This window comes from Canis lupus, chromosome 1 (assembly GCF_048164855.1).
Source record: "Canis lupus baileyi chromosome 1, mCanLup2.hap1, whole genome shotgun sequence".
Lineage (NCBI taxonomy): Eukaryota > Metazoa > Chordata > Mammalia > Carnivora > Canidae > Canis > Canis lupus.
The window spans coordinates 113,167,544-113,191,164 of NC_132838.1; the positions used below are offsets into that span (position 1 = coordinate 113,167,544).

At 46.8% G+C, this 23,621-nt stretch overlaps 1 protein-coding gene and 1 pseudogene across 5 annotated transcripts in view; both read right to left on the bottom strand.

The window, feature by feature from the left end:
• HNRNPUL1 (heterogeneous nuclear ribonucleoprotein U like 1) overlaps window positions 1-23,621 on the bottom strand; it is a 36,750-nt gene that overhangs the window by 6,059 nt on the left and 7,070 nt on the right. For all 5 annotated transcript variants that reach the window (XM_072776922.1, XM_072776914.1, XM_072776906.1 and 2 more), the window contains exons 3-10: window positions 22,779-22,932; window positions 20,558-20,631; window positions 18,930-19,069; window positions 16,931-17,030; window positions 15,395-15,507; window positions 10,678-10,944; window positions 9,404-9,526; window positions 9,177-9,305 (exon numbers count right to left, since the gene is read on the bottom strand). In XM_072776922.1, coding sequence (XP_072633023.1) covers window positions 9,177-9,305; window positions 9,404-9,526; window positions 10,678-10,944; window positions 15,395-15,507; window positions 16,931-17,030; window positions 18,930-19,069; window positions 20,558-20,631; window positions 22,779-22,932 — 1,100 coding nt within the window. The remainder of the gene's footprint in view (window positions 1-9,176; window positions 9,306-9,403; window positions 9,527-10,677; window positions 10,945-15,394; window positions 15,508-16,930; window positions 17,031-18,929; window positions 19,070-20,557; window positions 20,632-22,778; window positions 22,933-23,621) is intronic.
• Window positions 141-253, bottom strand: LOC140608785 (U6 spliceosomal RNA; annotated as a pseudogene).

Sequence of the window (23,621 nt, forward strand, 5' to 3'; positions counted from 1 at the left end):
ATTCCTCCTTCCCAGAGATGACCCGAACTGAATTTATGTATTTCTAGAAAGATCTGTATGAATTTTTTTCTTTCTTAAAGCATTTACTTTGAGATATGATGGAAAAATCTTAGAGGTACACATGGGAAATTGGTCATAGTTAAAATATGGAACGCTTCACGAATCTGCGTGTCATCCTCAAGCAGAGGCCATGGTAATTTTCTCTGTATCGTTCCAATTTTATTTTAGTGTATGTGCTGTTGAAATCAACACAGATTTGTGATTTTTAAGATTTTATTTATTCTAACAATAAATAAATTTAAGAATAAATTTTATTTATTCTATTTTAAGATTTTTTTAAATTTTTTATTTATTCTGAGACACAGAGAGAGAGGCAGAGTCCTAGGCAGAAGGAAAAGCAGGCTCCTTGTAGGGAGCCGAATATGGGACTTGATCCCTGCACCCGGGATCAAGCCCTGAGCTGAAGGCAGACACCAAACTGCTGAGCCATCCAAGCATCCCGATGTGTGTGATTTTTAATACAAGTGGAATCATGCTACATACTCTCTGGAAGGCTTTTTTCACTTAATGTTTCTCTAACGTTTTTCTGGGCCAGTGTTCTCTTTTAATGGCTACATAATATTTACAGAATGGTTGCCATAATTAACCAGCCCCTTCTGACAGTTTTGTGGACTGTTTTCATCAACACTGTGGTTCTTTTATTCCCCTAGTCCTTCTCTAAAGCCATCAGGCTTACCCACAGGCTTCTACCCAGAGAGCAGGACAAGGCAACAGCCCATGCTTTTTCACAAGTGCAGTTTTGCTGCTAACGTTCTGTTCCCTTCCTCTAGGTGATGCACAGGTGTGTCCTGGGCTGGTTCTGGCACAAAGTGGTGCTCTAGAACACACCTGACCAAGAGTAGCAGTTGCCAACAGCTTCCATTTACTGAGTACCTTCTATGTGCTCTTTGGAACTGAGACCCAGACCTGTGGCACCCCAGGGCTCACAGATTCAGCCTGTACACCCAAATCACCTGGATGCTACTGGAAAAGAGAATAGCCCTAATGCCACTCAGGAATTACCAAACTCGTTTCTGGAGACGGGACCCAGGCACCATACAGGTATCCTCCCTATCCAAACTTAAGACACTGAAGAGAATTAGGAGTCCTGAGGAATACCTGCTTTTGAAAAAAAAAAAAAAAAAAAATACCTGCTTTTGAACAACTTTTAGCGGCTCTGAAAGGGACTCAAGGGAAAAGCCCTTGAGGGGCAGGTACCAAGAGACACAAAAAATACTGTATTTCCATCCTGATAGGGTGGAAAAGCCCAGGGTCAAGTCCTAGTTTGGCCATTAACTCACTCTGGCCAGTCCTTATAGTTGCTTCATCTGTAAATCAGATGAAATGCCTCCCTGCCAGGGCTGCTAAAGACTGAGCGGAAAAGGATAATAGAACAACTGCCCCAAACACAATTAAGACCTTGAGTGGGGTTTCTGAGGCAGCCTCCAGCATGGGAGCTGTCTTGATAGAGGCAGGCAGTGTGTGTGTGGGTGGGTGGCTTGGCATATCCCAACTCTAACCTAAGTTAGAGTGTGGTCAGGTCACACCCCCATGGCCCTGGGTGAACAAGTTCCACTCAACCTACTTGTCTGTAAAATCAACATACTTTGCATTTAATGAGTCTCAAGCCCTGAAAGGGGAAAATAGTATGAATGTCATATGTTCACTATTAAGACTTCAGGAATTCATGTTGAGTAAAAGCCCTTGGTTAGCCCAGGGCCTGGCTCACAGCCAACATTCAACAAATGGGAGCCACTGTTGTTATGGCTGTTACTGGGGAGGGAGGTATGCCATGGTTAGTCTCATTGTAAAGTAAACGTGAAGTGATCCAGACCAGGGGAAGATCAAATTAATAGTGACTTCCCATCAGAAAGACAGGGACAGAGGGACGACGCCTGGGTGGCTCAGCAGTTGAGAATCTGCCTTCAGCTCAGGGCATGATCCTCGAGTCTGGGATCAAGTCTCGCATTGGGTTCCCTGCATGGAGCCTGCTTCTCCCTCTGCCTGTATCTCTGCCTCTCTCTCTCTGTCTCTCATGAATAAATAAACAAAATCTTAAGAAGAAAGAAAAAAAAAAAGGAAAGGCAGGGACAGGGGCCCCTGGGTGGCTCAGTTGGTTAAGCATCTGACTCTTGGTTTTGGCTCAGGCCGTGATCTCAGAGTCGTGGGTCTGAGTCCTGAGTCAGGCTCTGTGCTCAGCATGAAGTGGGCTTGGGATTCTCTCTCTCCCTCTCCCTGCTCATACTCTAAAAGGCAGGTACAGTGAGACAGGGTAGAAAGAACACAGGCTTTGGGGAAGAAGCTGGGGTTTGAAATCCCAGCTGTGCCTCCTACTATTTGTGAGACTAGACAAGTCACCTAATTAGCCTGTGTCTCAAATTTCTTCATCTGAAAGAGAGGGATCAGATCTTCCTCTTGGCTCTGATGAGGATTTGCAGATGTGAGTGTCTGGCATGTGGCAAGGAGGGGGCAGGGAAAGTTCCAAGTCAACACACATAGGGTGGATCTGAAAATATGGCCAATAGGACTGACACTGTCCCAGGAAAGGCTTCCCAATGGAAAGGACCAAGGAAAGTTAAATTCGAAGAAAAGACAAGACACAAGAGATCCTCTCCCAAGGCACAAGGAAGAGGATACTGGGCTGTAGGTCGGCCAGAGGCCAAGGACCCCAGTGCACATCTGCTGGGAGATCTGGGCTGTGGGTGCAGCTGTTCTCTAAACCAATCAGACCCTTGATCCTGACACACAACAGGCAGGGATGTTCTTCCCCGTGCCCCAGGGAAAATGTTCCACCCTTCAAGGAAAGGGAGGAGGATAGTCTATGCTGCAAGCACACACCCATGCTGGGATCTGGGCCCTGAAGACTGGCCCCTGGAGAGGCCGTGGGCCACAAGTGGTTAAGAGGCACATCAGGTTACAGAGGAAAAGTCCCTCTTCCCACTGCTCTTCCTGGACTCATTCCTAAAAGCAAAACAAGGTGGCATCTGATCATAACAAGATAGAATTTGGCCTCCTCCAGCTAAATAATGAGGTTTTCTCCTGGCACAAAAGCCAGAGTGACTGTGGCTCCAGACCATTCTGTGGACAACCCATTCCACGGTTCTTGCCCATAAGAAATGATCCTATTTTGACTGCCTCAAACCCCAAAGACAGGGATAAACACCTCCTGGAGATTTTCCAAGGGCAGACCTGCCCTGTAAATGTGCTGATGAGGGGGCAGAAAATAGAAGCAATGTGGTCAAGAAGGCTAGTCCTTGAAGCTTCATGGGAGTGGGAGGAGTGGGGGTGGAGCATACTGGACTACTAATAATAGTCAGCCCCTGTCCTGGGAAGTGGCTAGACTCTGAGAGATGGGTCCTCAGACACTCTGGAACGGAGGTACTGAGAACACACTTGGCGAGTGTTTTTAAGAGTGTCTTTCCCTCCCCTTATTCCTGGTCTTGGGGAAGGGAAGAAGAGAGTCTGAACCAGGCCAGCAGAAATCCAAATGTTTGGCTTCCTGGAGGAAAGGGAGTTAGCTGCTGGTGGCTGTTGCTACAGCAAACACAGTGAGGTCAGAGCCCTTAGGTTGGCCCAGCAATGCTATGGTCACTGGGGGCTGCTGGTGGCTGTTGCTAGGAGACCAGCACAACAGCTAGGTCAGCTCTTCCAGCTGTGTGGGATCCCTCTGCCCAGCTCCTGCTTCTCCCGGTCCCACCCTGCTTAGAGATGCTGACTCTAAGAAGGTCTGGGGCTGTGTTCCCTGGCTCCCTAGCTATCCTCAATCCCCAGCGAAGTGGGCCAAAGGACAGGAGTTGAGTTTCTCCAAGAAGTTCTGTGGGCAGTTCTGGTGTATGATGGTCTGGGGGAATGAGGGAGAAATACAGTAGCAGAAATAACTCCGGCTATGAGAGTCCCACTGTCTCCTGTCCAGAGCTTAGTAGGGTCAGGCTGGCCATGACAGGAACCTGGCTGGACCCCAGAGAAGCACATTTAAAGCCAGTGACAAAGTCAGTGACAAAAGAACTCTGGGCTTAGAGGTAAACCCAGTGGAAGGAACCACAAATGCAGGAAGAGAACTGTCTGGAATTGTCAACAATGCAACAGGCTGAGGCTCTGGGGATGGGGAAGGTGGAGAAGAGAAACACCTCCCTCTCTACAACAACTGCCATCAAGAGGCGGTTTACTCTGGACCTCTCCTCTTAGCTCTAGGTTTCTGTCTCACGGGAAGGCATGGCATGGGACTTGGGAAAGCGGCTGCTGACAGCTGCTGACAGGACATGGGGAGGTTCCCAATGGTTAGGCTTTTAACTCCTATCTGTTCTTGGTCATCATCATCAACGGGGATGCAAAGCAGGACTAGGACTAATACCACAGGTTCTGACGACTGAGACAGGGTTGGCAATGCTGTCACATCCAGTTCTGCTTCTGATTACTACTGCCTGGCCTGGCTCTGTGCTGTGAGAGCCCTAAGAGAACTCATTGCCTGCAGCCCTCAACTCTGGGAATGGTTTGGGGCCCTCATACATGGCCCTGCAGAGGCCTTCTCAAAGCCTTCAGGAGAGTTCCTGCCCCTGCTCTGCACCATCTCAAAGCTCTATGGTAGGCCAGGGGCAGGCCAGGCAGGAACTCATTCCAGAGGCTTTCCATGGGTAAGAAAGGGCCCTAAAGAGCACTTGAGGCAATGTGGCCTCCTACTTCTCTGTTCGCCTTTAGCCATGTCCCTCTCTGATGAAAACATGATCCTGGTTCCCCACTGCCCTCAGGACAAAGTCTCAACTCCTTTTATCATCGTCCATATCCTTGCCAGGCACCCCATTTCCAGACAGCTTTCCTAATTTTCCACCATAGACCCCACCATTCTTGGCTGTGATTTTTCTGGGAGGTCAGCTAAAACCTGTTCTACCAGTAAACTGACTACATTACTTCAAATAGGTTCCTTTCTCTGATGAGGGCTCAGCTTCCCCCCCCAAATCCAGCTATTTTTTTCTTGCCCTCCTCAGATGTCCCACAGCTCTAACACCCCCATATCAAGAGTACTGAAATCATCATGATATATAGGTCCAGGCTCCAACACACCTGAGAGCTTGTGCTCAATGAGACACAGCCTGGGATAGGGGCTGGGATTCTGGCCAAAGGCAGAATTCTGGCTCACATAGCCTCTTTCTCCTTCCCTCTAAGGATGAGCATTTCTGAGGCCAACCTCGGGAGAGCCAAATGTGAGGAGGTCTGACCACTTAGGAAAAATCAGAGGGGAAAGGGAAAAGATAACCCTAAGCTAAGACCCTAGGACTGTAGGGATTTTGCCGGCGGTACTGTCTCTGCTCTGGGAGTTCTATCTAGCTCAGGATTCAGCTATACATCGACTTATCCCTCACTGTTGAAGTTGGTGGAGTGGGAAGTGCCAGCACCTGGCCAGGGTTCTGCTCTGAATCTTACATCCTACCTCCACGGTTTTCTGGAACCCACTTCTGGGGCTTAAGCCCACAATAGGTCAAATCACTGGCTTCAGACCTCTTCTGAGGCCTGAATAATCTATAGCTTCAGGCCCCTATTCAATCCTCCAATCTGTGGTTAATCAGAGAACTCTCCTGTTCCTCCTTCAGAGTTTAGGTTATTTTGCCTCTCTGTTGGCTTGGGTCACTTGACTTGACCTGCAGGTCCCTCCACCAGGAGGCCAGCAGCCCTGAAGAGTACAGGTGCACCTGGTACAGCCCTGGACCCTGTCCCTGAACAAGCTAGCACAAACCAAGAAGGCCAACAGTGAGTCTTTTCAGACCTCAGCTGTTCTGTGCCTGGCTGAGATGCTGGGGGCTTGACTTCCAGGGAAAGCCCACCTTGAAATGTTGAATACAGACATTAAAGACCATTTTCCCCTAGGATTATAATCCTTCTCCACTGGGCCACATATTTGAAATGGGTTTCACAAATGATTTAATTAGGAAACAGAGGAAAAAAAAAAAAAAAAGGGCAAGGATTCTTGGGTATCCAAACAAGGAATCCTGAGGGTGCAGCTCTCTATTTTTCAGGACCTGGAATCACACTGGGGTCAAGGTGGACTATACTTTCAAAATACCCTAAGTATGTGGCAAAATGAGGCTTGTTTAAAAAACATAATCTTTGGGTCAGTTGGTAGAGCATGTAACTCTTGATCTTGGGGTTATAGATTTGAGCCTTGGGTGTAGAAGACTGAAATTAAAAAAAAAAAAAAAGAAAGAAAAGAAAAAAGAAAGAAAAATAAAAGACAAAGTCTTTTAAAGGGGGAAAAGGCTGGCTATACGCATCATGAATGGGGCTGAGCTGGGATAGTAACCTTGGGTGTCCCTTAGACTATCCTGTGCTCAACTGTTTTCAACTGTGTTTTTTTTTTCATTAGCTCAATGACTTATTTTTTTTTTTATTTTTAAAAAAATTTTTAAAGTTTTTATTTTTTTGCAATGACTTATTTTTTATCAAAGTTTAGTATTATAGGATCATGTCCTTTTTTTTTTTTTAATTTTATTTATTTATTCATGAGGGACACAGACACAGGCAGAGGAAGAAACACGCTCTTCTCAGGGAGTCTGATATGGGACTCAATCCCTGGATCCAGGATCAGGCCCTGAGCCAAAGGCAGACGCAACCACTGACCAAACCAGGTGTCTCATGTCTTGTGTTCTCTACAAATGGGAGTCTTCAGGGCTCAATCTTATGATTGCAGCATTGCTCACTGGATGAAAATACACCTTTCAGGTCCATCTTTTAGAAAAGCAACATCTAGGGTGAATCTCACATGTCCACCATCATGTAAGAGAGCCAAAGGTGTGGCATAGCCTTGGCCAACTTTTAAGGTTTTGTAGTATGCGGTTTCATCAGCAAACCACATATTTCCACTCAACACTTAACTTCTCAGGATCTTTTAATTTGTCTACCATAAAAAACTATCACCAGCTAATAGCTTCTTTTTATCTTTAAAAACTAATTTCTCATTGGGGCACCTGTGTGGCTTAGTTGGTTAAGTGTCTGACTCTTTTTTTTTTTTTAGTGTCTGACTCTTGATGGCAGCTCAGGTCATGATGTCAAGGTCGTGAGATCAAGCCCCACACTCAGCAGGCATAGTTGGCTGCTGTTGGCTCAGTTGGCTTCTCTCTCCCTACTCTTCTCCCTCTACCCCTCCCCCAACTTGTGTGCCCTCTCTATAATAAATAGATCTTTAAAAAAATTATTTAGGGGAACCCTGGGTGGCTCAGTGGTTGAGCGTTTGCCTTCAGCTCAGGGTGCGATCCCAGAGTCCCAGGACCGAGTCCCACATCAGGCTCCCTGCATGGAGCCTGCTTCTCCCTCTGCCTATGTCTCTGCTTCTCTCTCTGCGTGTGTCTCTCATGAATAAATAAATAAAATCTTAAAAAAATAAATAAATAAAAAATAAAAATAAAAAATTACTTAAAAAACCCTAGTTCTTATTATGTGCTCTTTTCAAATGCTGGCTATGAGACTTCATTTCTTCCGCTATACACATCAACTTACTGGTTTATTATGAAAAGAATGTAACTCGAGAACAGCTAGGTGGAAGATACATAGGGCAAGATACAGGGAATGGGCACAGAAATTCTGTGCTTTCTCGGCACCACTCTCCCCAAATCTCCGTGTGTCCACAAGCCCAACCTGGAGTTCCTGCTCAATTGTTTTTGTAGAAGATGCTTACTCCTACACAAAGCCAACTTGGTTCCCTGGAGTTTCCAACCACCCTTCTGACAAGCCTACCCCCACCAGCTCCACCCTCATCAGGAACTCTTTGAATTCATGGTAATCAAGTATCCAGGGCTACATGCATGGAAGGCACTCCAGTAAGGGCTGGGGTGGGGTGGGGGTAGGGGGTGCTACTCGTATTTGCACTCACAGATTTTTAAGAAAGCCCGTGCACAAGGTTAAGGGGAGCAGAGGCTTGTTCAGAGATCCCAAAATAAAGGATCTACTACTTGAGACAGCCTTTAGGACAGTATCAAGAAGGACGTCTCAAGGCGCCCAACCTAAGGAATTCATTACTCTGAGAAAGGGATCCTTAACCATGTTTGGGTCACTCATTCTTTTGAGAATGCTGAAAGCCATGAACAATCTTCCTATCCTAACTCAAAACTGTCCAGGTTTTTTTTTTTTTTTTTTTTTTAAGATTTTATTCATTTATTCAGAGATGCAGAGAGAGAGAGAGAGAGGCAGAGACACAGGCAGGGGGAGAAGCAGGCTCCATGCAGAGAGCCCAACGTGGGACTCGATCCAGGGTCTCCAGGATCACGCCCTGGGCTGCAGGCGGTGCTAAACCGCTGTGCCACCGGGGCTGCCCATGTCCAGTTTATTTTTTTTTAAAGGACATATCTCTGCTTGCATACAAAATTATGGTTTAATTTCAAAGGTTCTCAGATTGCCTGATGCTAAGAACCTTCCTCATAACTGGTAGAAAATACATACTTAGGTATGTATCCAACAGTCATAAAAACAGGTTAACAGGGCAGCCTGGGTGGCTCAGCGGTTTAGCACCTTCAGCCCAGGGTGTGATCCTGGAGATCTGGGATAGAGTCCCATGTTGGGCTCCCTGCACGGAGCCTGCTTCGCCCTCTGCCCGTGTCTCTGCCTCTTCCTCTCTGCGTCTCTCATGAATAAGTAAAATATTTAAAAACAAACAAAAACCAGGCTAACAGCAGCTAGGACATACCTATTTTGTAGAGCAATTAACAACAATCTCCAGCTACTATCTGCCAAAACGTGTGTTACGTGGGCACCATTATGATCTCTCCCAACCAGGAGACTGAGATTTGAAGGATGAAACCAGCTGCCCACAGGCACTTAGCTGGGAAGTAGCACAGCTTGGATTTAAGCCGAGGTTTGTCCGGCTCAGAAAACCATGTCCCTTCCATTTTACTAAATAGCTCTTACCTGATGATGTTCTTTGGGCTGCTGAGAGCCTGAGCTACATCTGGATCATGACCTCAGACCTTACCCACAGACTGGGCTCAGACAACTATGCTAAGAGTCTGGGACTGTGTCATCATGTATGGCTGACTCCCTGATCAGCACTGCAGTCCCAGACATTCTGGAGAAAAAAAAATAAAAGGACCAGAGAATTCTGAGGCACTCAACAGACCCCTTCCCTTTCCTGGGACATGATGGTCACCAGTAAATACCTGATCTAGAATGTAGTTGCGTTTTTTGCGTGCGGCGATCTGGATGAGGCGGTTGAGGCACTGGGTGGCCTGCTGGATCAGGACGTCCCAGCGGCCAGCATAGTTCCGCTGCCGGCGTAGGCCCATCACCTGCAGGCAGAGGGTGGTGAAATGGTGGGTGGTCCTGGCTGCCAAGCAGCATTTGAGGGGTGGGAAGTGGTTACAAAGAAACCAGGAACCATGCTTACCCGCATTTTATCCATGATGGCATTGGTACCCAGAATGTTGTACTTCTTGGAGGGGTTGGAAGCTGCATGTTTGATGGCCCATGTGGTCTTACCAGCAGCGGGCAGGCCCACCATCATCAGAATCTACAAGAATGGGACAGAGTGACACTGCAGCAGTAGCAGCAGGTGGTATGGCAGCCTGGCACAATCTTCACTCACTGGTGACCTCAAGGGTAACTCTAATCCTCATGGCTGCCTCCAGAAAACAGAAGCAATAATAGTGTCTACCTCACAGTGCTGCTGTTGAGATTCAAAGACATGAGGAGTCAGATGCTTAACAGAGGGCCTCACATGGGGAGAGCACAAAATCATGTATTATTATCATGAATATTTACGTTTTTGTTCAGGCGGGATTAAGTGGCTGACAGGGAAAAGCCCAGAGAGGGTCATGCACTGTGAATGGCACATGTAGTGGCCGTGAGTAGTGGTACAACCTTCCTGGAGTCTGAGAAGGGGACAGACTATACACAGCAGTACAAGCATGGTATTTATTTATTTAGTACATTTAGAATTTGCCAAACACTAGATACAACTTAAATGCCCACCAAGAGGGGAATGATTCATTTGTAAGGCCATTAAAAATGAGATTTTAAAAAGGGGTTCATGTAATAGGATAAAGCTGACAAAATAATATTGAGTGAAAAGGGCGGATATCAAAATGCTTATACTTTACAATCTCAATTATAAGCGTGTGTGTGTATAAAACAGGCACCCAGCACAGCAAAAAGGACAGCATAAACTTGAAAATTCTATCGATGAACTTATTTGCAGACAGTGGAATTATTGGATACTAATCTTCATGTTTAGTTTTTTTTTTTTGAATAAACATAAAATCACTTATGTATCTGAAAAAACATTATTTTGAAAGCAAAGCTCGCCAGTACAGCTTCTGCAGCCAAATCACCCCCAAGATCAACTGTCATTTTTTGTTCTTGGACAGTCTTGGACTCCCTGAAAATGCAGTGTGGAAGAAGCCACATGACAACTTCCTTTGGGAACCCTTCCAAGATTTAGGTCTCTTAGCTCAGCCCCTCCCCTCTTCAGCCCAAGCCACACCTACCACCCTCACCTCTCTCTCCTAGTTCTGGGAAGCCTGGAAGGAGAGGCCCCACGGTTACTCCTTCAAGAGAGGCTGTGCCCCTTTCATCACCTGGCTGCCGTGTGTCCCCTCTGCCTTGGCAGCGGACGTGGCTCTTGAGTGGTGGCCTCCAATTCGGTCTTCCAGTCCCACTCACCTCACATTCTGCCTTGCTCTTTGGTCCAACGGTGCCCCGGATCCGCTCACTCAGGGGAAGGTGCTGGATAAAGGTGAAGCCTGGGAGAACGGAACAGTAGGGCTCTGCCCGCTGCCCGAAGTTGAACTCCACAGCACAATTCTTCACTAGGACATGAGGGTAGAGGGCCTGACCCCCCAAGGCTTCCTTCTGGATTCGGAAGGCAATGCCCATCCACTTCCCATTCTTGGTGAAGGAAAGTTCCACATCATTTCCACATTCAAAGTCCTAGGAGAAAAAGCCAAAGGAAGATAACTGGCAACGCTCTGCTTTAGGCATTAGGAGCCAAAGCTGGGTGGGAGCAGACACAGGGAATGGAAACACAGCCTCCTGCCCACAACTAAGGGCCTCCCTCCCCCAGCACAGATACATGAAGCACCACCAGGGAACTGCTGAGAAAGTGCAGCCAAAGCCCTCCTTGCTCCCAAACCCAGGGGATGTGACATGTGTCCTATTAGGAAGTGCCAAGTCTTGTGCCGAGCTTGAGATAATCGTGAAGGAAAAGACGATTCTGTCTCTCCTCAAGCCCAGTCAGGGCAGTCTGCGAAGAGAACAGTTGGAAAGCAAGCCACAACAGGGCCTTCTGAGTCAAGCCCAGCTCTACAAATGCACTCATGTTTGTTCAACACATGTTGCACAGCTCCTGCTCTTCCTTATGTACACGTCTATGGTGACCTGGGCCTGACAGAGCTCGGGGCCTAGTGGGGAATCAGACAAGAACACCATCCTGATTCGGTAAGAGCACCTATCTGGGAGCAAAATTCTCGGAGGAAACCTGTAAGCCAAGTCCTGAACAATACATGGAAACGAGCCAAGTCTTCGGTGGGAGGAGAGTGTCCTACAGAGAAGTGTGGCTTGTTTATAAATCTGATGGTGAGAGAACAAAGGGTCAGCCTGGCTAAAGCATAAAAGATGAGGGAGAAGTAACTTCAGGTGCAGCGGGAAAGTCAGGCATATCTGTTCATTCAACAACTACGGAGTCCTTGTGGAGCAGCTGGAGCTTAGAACTTAGTGGTTCAGACCATTTGGGAAGGCAGGCTGCTTTAGCTCTCCTATTTACACACTGTGTGACCCTGGTGTTTCATCTGCAGCTTCCCTATCAAACAAGGGGTGGGGGGGCGGTGACAAGATTTTCTGCTGCAAAGGGTTGTTCTGAGGATTAAGTGGGTCAATAGGAGCAATGATGCCAGGCATCATGGGCTGCCCTCAGCGTTGTGAGGGGCTCTCAATCACCTCAGGAGTGTGGACTCCATGCTGATGGCAGAGCAGAGCCCCTGACCTTTTTTGAACAGGGGAATGGCCCGTCAAAGTGGTTTCAAAATGATCACTCTGGGTGCAGGGTAAAGGTTTACATTTAAGAGAGACTCAAAACTTGTCATCAGATGCCAGACTAAAGCCAAGTACAAGGTCAGGTTCCTGATATAAAAGTCCAAGATGTGATATTCCTTCCCTCCTTGATGGGGAGACCACCTTGGGACTTGTCCTTTAAGAAGGGGTGAGAATCCCTTTCCCTAAGTAGCTTCCTCACCACTGTCCTCAGTGCTCACAGGACACAGCTCTATATAGTGCTTACCTGTTCATCTCTAAGTGCTCACAGAGGTCAAGGCCATGCAGAGTAGACACACAAACATCTGCCAGAGTGAATCCTGCCCAATCCCTGCAGCAGGATCCTTGCCATATCTTCCTACCTGAGCAAGAGTGGCCCAGGTCCCCACTGCTCCACCATGGAGATGAACATCCGGGGGAGGGGGTCAGCCTTCCTTAAGGCCACCAGCTTCACTAAGGAAATTTACCATATTGTACAGAAACCAGCTCCCTCAACTGACAATCTACCACCGCTGGGGCCACCTGTCCAAGAGGCAAGTGTGGTCCTGTCACTCCTGCTAGAATACATGGTGCTGGTCCAGGGCCTCAAACCTCAAAGTCATCATGCCCAGTGTTATTCAGAGCCCATCAGTTTTGCAGCCTCATCTCTCACACCTCCTTGTGTTGTCCCTAAGGCTCCAAGTACAATACTCCTTACGGTCTGCTGAAATGGGTTATCTTATTCTCACTGCCTGGCAGCCATTTTGTCCTGTGTTTTGTGACTGTTGAGAACTCAAGATCTAACACAAATGGGCTCCCCTTGGCTTCCCTCAGGCCGCTGGTTTTCACACCTCCTCCAACCCCTCACCCCAAGCCTTTTAAAAAGTTATGGCACCCTTTGAAAAAAGGAAACTGGGCATAGAATCTTAAAAACAGAAGTAGAGGGGTCCCTGGCTGAATGATCTAGCTGCAGCAAGAGTCAAGGCCTATAGTTCTAAACTGGCACAGACTCAGAGCCTCATGCTCAGATGGGAGACAGTATGGGGGATGCTGCCCTAACATGCTGGTGACATGTTAAACTGACACAGCCTCTTTGGAGCATGGTCTTGGTGGCAGTGATCAAAATTTAAAAACCCACCTCTGACCCAGAAATTACACTTTCAGAAATAAACACTTCAGGTGGATTCCCACAAGAATGCAAAGATGTATATACAAATCACTTAACACAGCACTGCCAACTGTGCCCCAATGGGGAAGTGGGAGAGACTATGGGACAGAGGAGAAGAGGAGATCCAAGTGTGGAAACACAGAAAGATCCTCAAGATACTCTGATAAGTGGGAAAAGGAAAACCTGTCACTGCAGCATTGACTACCCCAGCAAACAGCTTCCCCAGCCATCGCGACAGGAGATTGGCTAAATTAATGCAGGGTAAACTGGTGCCTGTGCCAGAATATTAGGCGCCACCTAATAAAAAAAGAGAGAAACTAATCAAATGCCAACTAATGGAGAACTGATTGTGTGAATACGGTAGGTCCACACAATGACTGCAGACTATGTGAAAGAACAAAAAGTCTTCTAGGTAGTGACAAAAAAAAAATCTCTAAGATAATTAAGCAAAAACAATGTAGAATAACAGGTATGCTATGCTATCTTTTGCACAAAAGAAAAATGACAATCATCTTTCTTGTATTTGGATACAGAAATCCTAAGATTGGTGGGTTCCTGTGAGGGGAGGGGGTATGTGAACAATGGGCAGAAGGGGAAGGTCTGAAGAAGACTTTGCACTGCGTATCTTTTGATATATCTCTCTTGATATCTTTGGAAGCCATATGAATTCATTAACTATTCAAAAATGTTTTTAACTGATCTAGATCTATACTATCTGTGTGGAGAAGGAAAGACAGCCAAGATTGACTGTTAAATGGGGAAAAAATGCAAGGTTTAGAGCAGTTTATAGGGCATAAATGTGGTGAATTTTTGGTGAAGAAAACATGTTTTTTATTAAAATGATAATGAGGTCATGAAAAACAAAAGAAAACTGATAAACTATTTCAAACTAAAAAAAAAGCTTTGAGAATGCAATCCGTGATCCTGGACTGGATCCTGGATGAGGAACAAAACTGCTCTAAGGATACTGTTGGGACAACTGACAAAATTTAATGCGGCCTGTGGAGTAGATAATAGCATTACATCAATGTTAAATTTGATAACTATTGTGGTTAAGACAGCAGCTTTATTCTTAGGAAATGCAGACTGGAGATTAAAAACTAAAGACATGATATAGGCAACCTACTCTCAAGTAGACCAGATACAAATCAGACACATATGCATATATGTTTAAGAAATGGTAAAGGCAAATTGGCAAATGTTATAATCTGGGCAGGACTGAGATTTCTTAGGGCTTTTGAGTTTGAAATCATTTTAAAGTGAGAATGAGGAAAAACAAAACAGTACATGGATACAAGTAAGAGGGAGGGAGAAGAACAAGATCAAGAGGAAGCACCAGGTAGCCACCCCACCTGAGGTCTTGTGACACGCTCTACAATGTCTAGAACACCTAATGATAAAAATGTTAAGTAATATTTACTGAACACTTCATATGCTCCAGGCATTGTTAGAAGTATTTCTAAAGAATTGGCTTACTGACCCTACACACAATTCTGAGGTAGGGGTCGACTCTCGTTGAAAGCATGCTGAAATACTTGGGGAGTATTTGGGAGGGAGGCTGCCCAGGGCTGAATGGACAAGCAGAACTAGGTCTAGTGAGTCTGGCCCCATAGCTGGCAGCCATAGTGTACAGCAAAGTCAAGGGTCAGTCACTGTTCTCAGGGACTGAAGTTGGACTGCAGGGGAGCCACTCTCTATCTTGTTCTGTTTTGCATCTACTCACACCACCATCCTTCTAGAAAACAGTGCACTGTAGGAAGTCTGGCTCCACCAGTGTGATATGAAGGAAGGGAGAGGTCTGGGAATGAGAGGATGCCACAGTGGGGCGAGAGCCAACAGCACTGCCCTTGAGAGCAGGTAGGGTATTCCATAGCAAAGAAAGAAAAGAAATCCTCAGTTTGTTCAGAAAATGTCCCTTTGGTACCTAGGATCGGAGGAAAGGCTACACACACCTGATGTCCCCAAACCTCTCCAAGGTGCCATCTGACAGCTTCGCACAGAAGATCAGAGAAAGGAGAATGGCAGCACCTTGCCCAAAAAGCCAGCCAGCATTCCAGTTTGGTAAAGAGAGACAAAAAGCTGTAGCAAGAGACGCTGGACACGAGGCAGACGATGGACAGAGGTATTCTAAGAAAGAAGCCTACGGGTTTGGCTGATAGGACCAACATTTGGTTCTGCACCCTCCCATAGGCTGCCGGAACTCACCGCAAAGCAGCCAATCACATCGTTCTCTGCAAACTTGTCTCCATAGTTCTCAAACCGGCTGTTGGTGGACTTCTTCCCAGTGCCTCCGTAGCCATAGGAGAAAGGCTCTTCACCTGATGGAACAAACAGGCAAAGGCCGGTTAAGACTGCCAATGGGAGGAGGAGTGAGATCCTGAGGGCTCTGCCTGACACCTGGGTTATATGGAAATCATTGGCCAGGAACCCAAGGCGCATCCTGCCAGAAAAGCAGGAACCAACAGGTATGAATTCCAAGCCCAGTGCTTCAACATACCAGCTGCTGGCCCTGGACATCTGACCGTTCTGGGTTTTGAATCTTTACCTGTATCAACTACCCACCGCTTACACCCAAAAACCAAGAGAGAAATCAAGAGGACATAGGCATCTGAAGTAAAAAGTGTGAATATCTATCCAAATGAAACTATACACTCCTTCTGACCTAACATTTCTACTTTTAAGGGTCAGTCTTAAGTGAATGGTCAGATCATCACACAAGGATGGCTCAAGAGTTTAACAGAAAAAAATTGTAACCAACTTACACGATCCACAAAACACTTAACAAGTAAGTGACACAAGTATAAAATGGAAAATTGTGTAGTGGTCAAGCAGCTCTACTTATTTACAAAAATATGCCTGGTATCTATTAAGTAGGAAAAAGAAACCAGGCTATGAGATAGTACACATAGTGTGACCCAGTTTGAGATATACAAAGAACAAAAGAACTGGCCAGAAGACTGTAGATAAAAATGTTAACATTGGTTGTTATCTCACAGTTTTGGGAGGATTTTCATTCCCCACCCCCCCTTCCATGTGGCCTGAATTCTTACAAAGAGCACGTACTACTTTCATAATCAGAATGTTTTTATGACCAAAGCAAAAGGTCTCAGCAATAGTCATTGAAATCAGCCACCCGGGGCCAGGATGTCACTTGAGGCCTGGAGGCCTGTTAAACATTCAAAACCTCTCAATGGTCAGCCTCTGCCTCTGCCAACCAGCCCCCTGCTTCCCCTTTTACTCTGGGTTTGGCTTTGGACAGAAAACCCCAGTCAGAATCAAACAGGGCTTGAGGAACTTCTTTTCAGCATGGTTTGAGGACAGAAGACAACTGATTTTTCTAAAGAAAGGGATCAGGGACGCCTGGGTGGCTCAGTGGTTGAGCCTGCCTTTGGCTCAGGGTGTGATCCCAGAGTCCTGGGACTGAGTCCCACACCGGGTTCCTCACGGGAAGCCTGCTTCTCCCTCTGCCTATGTCTCTGCCTCTCATGAATAAATAAATAAATAAAATCTTTAAGAAAGAAAAGGATCAGCCTTCTGAAGAGAACTTTGGACCCTCTCCTAAAAGATGAATACATTTTTCATAGTAAAGTTGACTGTAGTCCTTTCAGTTGAATCTTATATGCCTGAAGACAGGCAGGTGTTCCACCCCAGGCTAGCTGTGTTCTGAGTCCCACGCTGGGAAGAGGAGCTTAGGGAGCTTGAGAATCCACTCTCTGGCCTGCTAGGCTGACCTCCCCTTACCCAGCTGTGTGCTGCAAGAGTCCAGGGACCAGCCGATGCGGACAACATGTGGGTCGGGCTCTGTGGAAGGAAGGTGCTTCACGGAGATTTCCTCATTGATCTGGGGACAAAGAATTAGAGGGCTCAGAACTGATGCTCAGAGACTTGCAGGTTATAAGGCAATACAAGAGAGAAGCATGCAGGCATTAAAAATCAGCAGTGGCTTCTGTTGCTGGGGAAAAGGTGTTGAAGCTGCTCAGAAGGGCCTGCTGCCCTGAAAGCAGAGCCACTGAAGGGCTCGGGAAGTATAGGGCCACAGAGATAGGCATTTCAAAGTACAGTAATTTTTTAAAATTTTAACATGCTGTGTGGGAAGCGGGGACTCTCATATTTAGTGTAGAAGGATAAATTGGCACCATGTTCTTGGAGGGCAATTTAGCAACCTCTATCTAAACTGCAAATGCATATGCTCTATAACCCAGCAATTCAACTTCCAGTTTACTCTACAGATGCACCCATAGGTGTATGTATGACCACACCCCCCCACACACAAATATTCAAAGTGATACTATTTATATGAAAAACCACCCGCCTCAAACCATCAGTAAGGCACCGCCACATTACAGCACATCCATGCCACAGAATAGGTGAAGCAGCCAGAGAATGAACCAGGGCTAAGGGATCGGTATGGAACATGTTGTCCAAGACACAGTACTAAGTACAAGAAGCAGAAAGAATAAACCTCACCTCTGACATACCTTACAGGTTAGACTGCCTAACACCTACACCTATGTGTATTAATTGGTAGCTTCTGTAAAGTTACTCTACTTTGCTACCTTTTGGATGCACGTTTTCCACATTTTGACATGTCCAAATCAGGGCAGATCTTATAATTGATGTGGTAAGACAGCACTCTGGCAGTTTTACTGACAGTGTTTCTGAGCGGCAAACAAAACAATGTGCAACTCACAACTGACAGACTTAGTCAATAAAAAATGGTATCAGTGTCAACTCGCCCCTCTTAAAAAAGGGGGAAGGACAGTGCCCGTTTCATGATGGTACCTTGGGGATTAATGCAGATGTCCATGTAAAGGGCCCAGCACCATTATCTAGTGCATGTCAATGGTTCTGTAAATATTAGTGATTCTAAACAAGTTTGGATAAATAAAGGACGTGCAAGAAACTGTCAACACGTGTTTTCTCTGTAGAGTAGAGTAGGGACTGGGAGGGTTTGAGTCTAACTTCTGTTTGTTTGTTTTTTACCCTACAGTCTTCTGTGCTGTCTCAATTTCATTGAACATAAGAACATATTGTTTTCCTAAATATAACCTGTCACACACCATGGGAGACGATGGTAGAGGATTGCCTGGTAGCAGGACTGTTCTTTGCCCAGGTCTCCTTCTGGCCTCTCTTTAACTCTGGCCTCTCTCTAAGGGCCCACTTACATTCTTTCTAGCTCATTTTTTCTTCCAAACAACTCTTTTTACCAGTTCTACAACCAGTCATCCCTAGTAAGGTTGGCTGTATAATACCTGGATCAAATCTTACTGAGGGAAAAAAAAAATCCCACCAAGGAAAAATCAGCTCAATGAGGTAATGTATGATTGGCTTGTCTTCCCAATGGGACACTTAGCAATGGCATAACTCTCTAGAGCCCACCATGCTTTTTTTTGCTTTGACATGCAGTCTATGCTCTATTAAATCTCTTTTTATAATAATGGCTCTGACCGGGCAGCCCCCATGGCGCAGTGGTTTAGCGACGCCTGCAGCCTGAGGTGTGATCCTGGAGACCCAGGATCAAGTCTCACGTCGGGCTCCCTGCATGAAGCCTGCTTCTCCCTTGGCCTGTGTCTCTGCCTCTCTCTCTCTCTTTCTCTCTCTCTCTGTGTCTCTATGAATAAATAAGTAAAATCTTAAAAAAAAAAAAAAAAAATGGCTCTGACCGAAGTACCTAATGACAGGCTCATTCTAAAGGATAAACATGCTTTCTGTACCTAACCTGTCTGTTCCTCCCACTCACCTTCATCTCGAAACACACACGGCCCCTTCTGACTCCGTAGCTGGCACGGGCTCCTGACCACAGGTAGGCAAAGCCCTCAATTGTGAGAGGATAGCCACTACTCCGGTCTCGTGCCACTTTGAAGTGGAGATCGCAGTTATCTGTGGAGGAAAAAGCCAGGAGTTGGCTGATATTTTAAAGATCCAAGAAAGGGACAGGCACAGGCACAGGCAAAGGTTAAGTCCTCCGAAAGTGTTAACCAGAGTACACAAGCAGACATAGTATGGTTCATGACAAACCAACACCAGCCAGCCATTCTCCCATTTAGTAGCAAGGCTCCAGACTACTGCAAACTGGCCTGCACAGGATCAAAGCTGCCATTAGACATAGGAACTGGGCTCTCCATCTGGTGAGGCCAAAGATGGCCATTAGGTGAACCCCTAGAAGTTGTGCACAAATGCACTTTGCAGGAAGGAATGTACATTTGATAGTAAGAGTACCTCAACATGTTCAAGGGATTTAGCATTAAAAAAAAAAAAAAAAAAAAGGCTGATCCCACAGCCATACACTTTAACCATTTCTCCATGCTAATGCTATCAGTTTGGGAGCCAGACTCCTGCTGCCAACAGCGGCACAAACATCTGACCTGGATCTACACTTGCCACTCTGGCACCACTGTCCAAGTATACTGCAGGCTCCCACCTCCTTTGCAGCCCTCAGACTCTCCTGCTGGAGCTCTGATTCTTCCCATTCTTTAAGGAGCCAGTCAGACCTCCAAGAAAGTCCTTCCTGACCATCCCATCCAGCAGGCTGCCTTTTTTTTTTAAAAGGCTGCGAGTTGTGGTCTGTACATTTGGCATTTGATCGGCCACCACTTCACTGACTACTGCCATCCTATACTTTTAAAAAAGTTTGGTTTTACTCTGGGTATACGGGCTTTGAGATCCTGTGATAGAGGGGACTATGTAAGAGAAGTCCGTCTCTCTTCCAAAGTACACAGCCACTGCTCTATAAACACGAGCTAAGTAAAGAAATATATGAATTACTGGTGAGTTTCTGCTCTGTTGAAAGTACAGTCTTCTCATACCTGATTGGGCTTCTTTTTAAAGTCAGATTCCCAAGTTCTACCGCTGAGATCCTGTCTGATGAGAGGCAGGGCCTATTAACACCCACTACACCTGATGCACAGTCAACGGGAAGCCACTTATCCAGTGGAAAGAAACTGGAGGACGGAGAACAGGGAGGGCCAGGCTAATGCCTCAGAGGACAAGGTGGCATTGGTTTCACCAGGAAAGTGAGCAGCAGATGGAAACTGGTGGACTGGTAGTCAAAGAGTTAAGTTTCCTCAGCTGCACTCAGGTTCCCTTCTTGATTAGATGACAACCCCTTGGGTGTTCGGGGTTTTCCAAATGCTCTCATACCCATTCTGAGGAGTGTCACTGAAAGTCCTCTGAGGTCATCAGGGCAGGATTATGCCTCCCTAAAGAGAAGGTGAGAGAAGCAGAATGATCTGCCCAGGATACCAGCTAAAAGTGGGAGGAGACCTTTGGCCTCTGAACCAATACCTCACTCCTGAGCCTCGTTTCTCTCATACCAGTCTCCCAATACTGACTGCAAAGTAGAATTAGACAGGCATCCCAAGGACTCACATGTGTCGATGGCAACAAGGGTGTCATCAAAGTCATCTTCATCCTCTTCAGCAGGAGGCTGAGGAGAACGGCCCCTGTCAGAAAAAGGATTAAGTCCCATAAGAAGGATTGGATAAGCAGAGAGGAAGGGAAATGGAGGTTCTGTTAGAATTTACAAGTATCCTCCAGACTGCTTCCTGGATTTCAGTTTCTTCCCACAGAGGTTAGCAAAAGAACTCGGCCACCTCACACCCTTGCCATGAGAGCAATGACTGTTAACTCCTAGGGTGGGGATGGGGACTAGAGAGGGCATGCTCTGCTTGAAAGGGCCGGCACAATTAACTGGCCAGCTTGTTCAAAGATGACTCTTCTCGCATACTCCAAGATTCTGACCCATACTCTGGGAGTGTCGAGAGCTGCCTCTATACTGGGTTCTGGGGATCCCTGGGTGGCGCAGCGGTTTGGCGCCTGCCTTTGGCCCAGGGCGCGATCCTGGAGACCCGGGATCGAATCCCATGTCGGGCTCCCAGTGCATGGAGCCTGCTTCTCCCTCTGCCTGTGTCTCTGCCTCTCTCTCTCTGTGTGTGACTATCATAAATAAATAAATAAACTTATAAAAAAAATAAAAATATACTGGGTTCTGTTGCTGATGAGAGGATACAGTAGCCCAGAGGGGACTGAGCCAGGAAGGGAAGTGTGCAAAGGCTCAGATCAACCCCAGTGATCACCATCTGTCCACATCTTCCCAGGACTCCACATCCACAAGTGTTTGAAATGACCCATTTTTTCAGTCTTTCTGTCAAGTGTCCTAAATTATGAATGAGACTCATCTCCCATCAAAACACCAAAAAGGGGGCAGCCCAGGTGGCTCAGCGGTTTGTTGCAGCCTTCGGCCCACGGCCTGATCCTGGAGACCCAGGATTGAGTCCCACGCCAGGCTCCCTGCATGGAGCCTGCTTCTCCCTCTGCCTGTGTCTCTGCCTCTCTCTCCCTCTGTGTCTCTCATGAATAAATAAAATCTTAAAAAACAAAAATAAAAACACCAAAAAGGGACTAATGTTAAAATACTGCTGGTTTCCACCTTATAGGAATAAAGGAGAGATGTGGAAGGAATGGGGCCTAATGCCCAGGGTCCTGCCTGGAACATCAGACCCTTGTCCACCATGTGCCCGGATCAAATACCAAAGCCCACCCAGGAGGCTTCCCTCTGGTGGAATGCCTTTCTGGCCCTTGGCTAGCACAAAGACCTGTACAAAGAAGGAGTGCAGCACACACTAAGTCCATCCTAGAAAGCTATCCCTGCCAGTCACAAATCAGATCAAGTATTCCTTCTCTCTCTCCACAGACTAGTAGCCTAGGCCTCTGCTCTGCAGAAGGCACTGGGAGAAACTCCTCGGAGGTAGTTCCGCATCCTACCTTTAGTCGCAGCCAGCAGACCCAGGCCCTGTCTGAGTCACAAGCTGGTGAGAGAATAGACTCCACCAAGTAGGAAATAAAACCTGTCAGACAACTAGTCCACATAACTAGAGAAGGAATGGTCATTCTTAAATTTCCGTGATCAGAAAAATCTTCGTGCAGAAACGGAAGGGGGGGGCAAGGGCAGGGGCACAGGGAGAGCTTGTCAGGAAAGGAAAATGACCAGGGCAGATAGGCCACTCCCCACTCTGATCCGACACTGAAACGCACCCTGCCTACTGGCCCCTCTAGGTGGTGACTTACTTACATATGCGCCTGTCTCAGGCCCTAGATTGGGATCAAAAGAAGGTAAAACCCACCGTCCAAATCACGTATCTGTGTTCAGCCCAAAGGCAGGTACCTTGTGAAAAGAGCATGAGTGTGACAATCAATGAATGAATGAGAGATGGACAGAAGGGTGTGTTTGGGAAAAGAGTCAGGAAATAAATCTTTTCCATCAGGGAATATTAAGCAGCCATGAAGAATAGTAGGACACCGTGCAGGAAGACCAGGCAGTGAGGGAAAGGACTGAAAAGGGAGGCTGGCATCTCACACATGAAAGGCAGTGTTTGGACTTCACCCTGCAGGTAACAAGGAGGGAAGAGCTGAAGGAAGGAGCAAAAGTTTAGCCAAGCTAAATCTGGCAATGAGTGCCTGGAGGACTAAGCAAATGTGTAAGGGCAGGAAGAGCTCTGCTCCCTTGGCTGAGTACAAAGGTCCCCATGGGGACCAGGCTACAGGCACAGAAACCCACTGGAAAAGGGGTTCCATCACCTCACACACCCACCTCCTATCCTCTCGGTGCTCGAAGTACCCCCGTCCCCGGTTTTCTTCGTAAGGCCTCTTGCGACTCTGGAATTGCTGTCTGTCTGGCTTGAGTTGAGAAGCTTCGGGCGGGAGGAAGCTGGTGGGTGCTTCTTGCTTCATCTCAGTCTTCACTTCTACAGTCAGGACAAATCCAGGTGATCAAGATAGGAAACTCCTTAGCTATCATTTTTCTGGTCCCCCGACCTTAGGAGATGCTCACAGGATCCTGACTACAGTGATGATGGACTGGGCATAAGCAGCTTGCTGGGTTCAATAGAAGCCTGCCAAGGAAGCCAAGGAGGCTGCATTGCAGAACAGAGCCAGGGCACAGGGAGGCCGGAGATGGCTAGCCAGGCACATTGGCACTGACTGTTGATGGGGTGACCCATGTCAGCCAGATGATTCTCAGGCCTCATGGGGAGGGAGAGGGGCTTCAGCACTAAATAAAGGCAAGCTCTCTTACAGGCCCACCCAAAGGTGGAATGGCTGCCTCTGGTTACTTTGCCAAAGGCCCCATGAAAGCTAGCAGCTACCTTGGCCCATACCAAGTGGGAGATAGCCCTAGAAAATTTCTAAGATTCCTTTAAGCTGAGATCCCATGATCTGACATTCTTTAATTTCTCCTCCCAGAGATCTTTTCCACCTCAGTTCTTACAAAGCTTCTTCAGTCTGGCAAGGGAAAGGGAGGGGGAAGGTCAATTCAACAGGACACTGTGGTCCTATAGCTAACTCCACTGGCTTCAATCATTCTACCACAAAGCCCAGAATCACCCCTGGGAAAGGGAAGGGGTCTACAGTTAAGCCAGCCTATAGGTGTGACGGC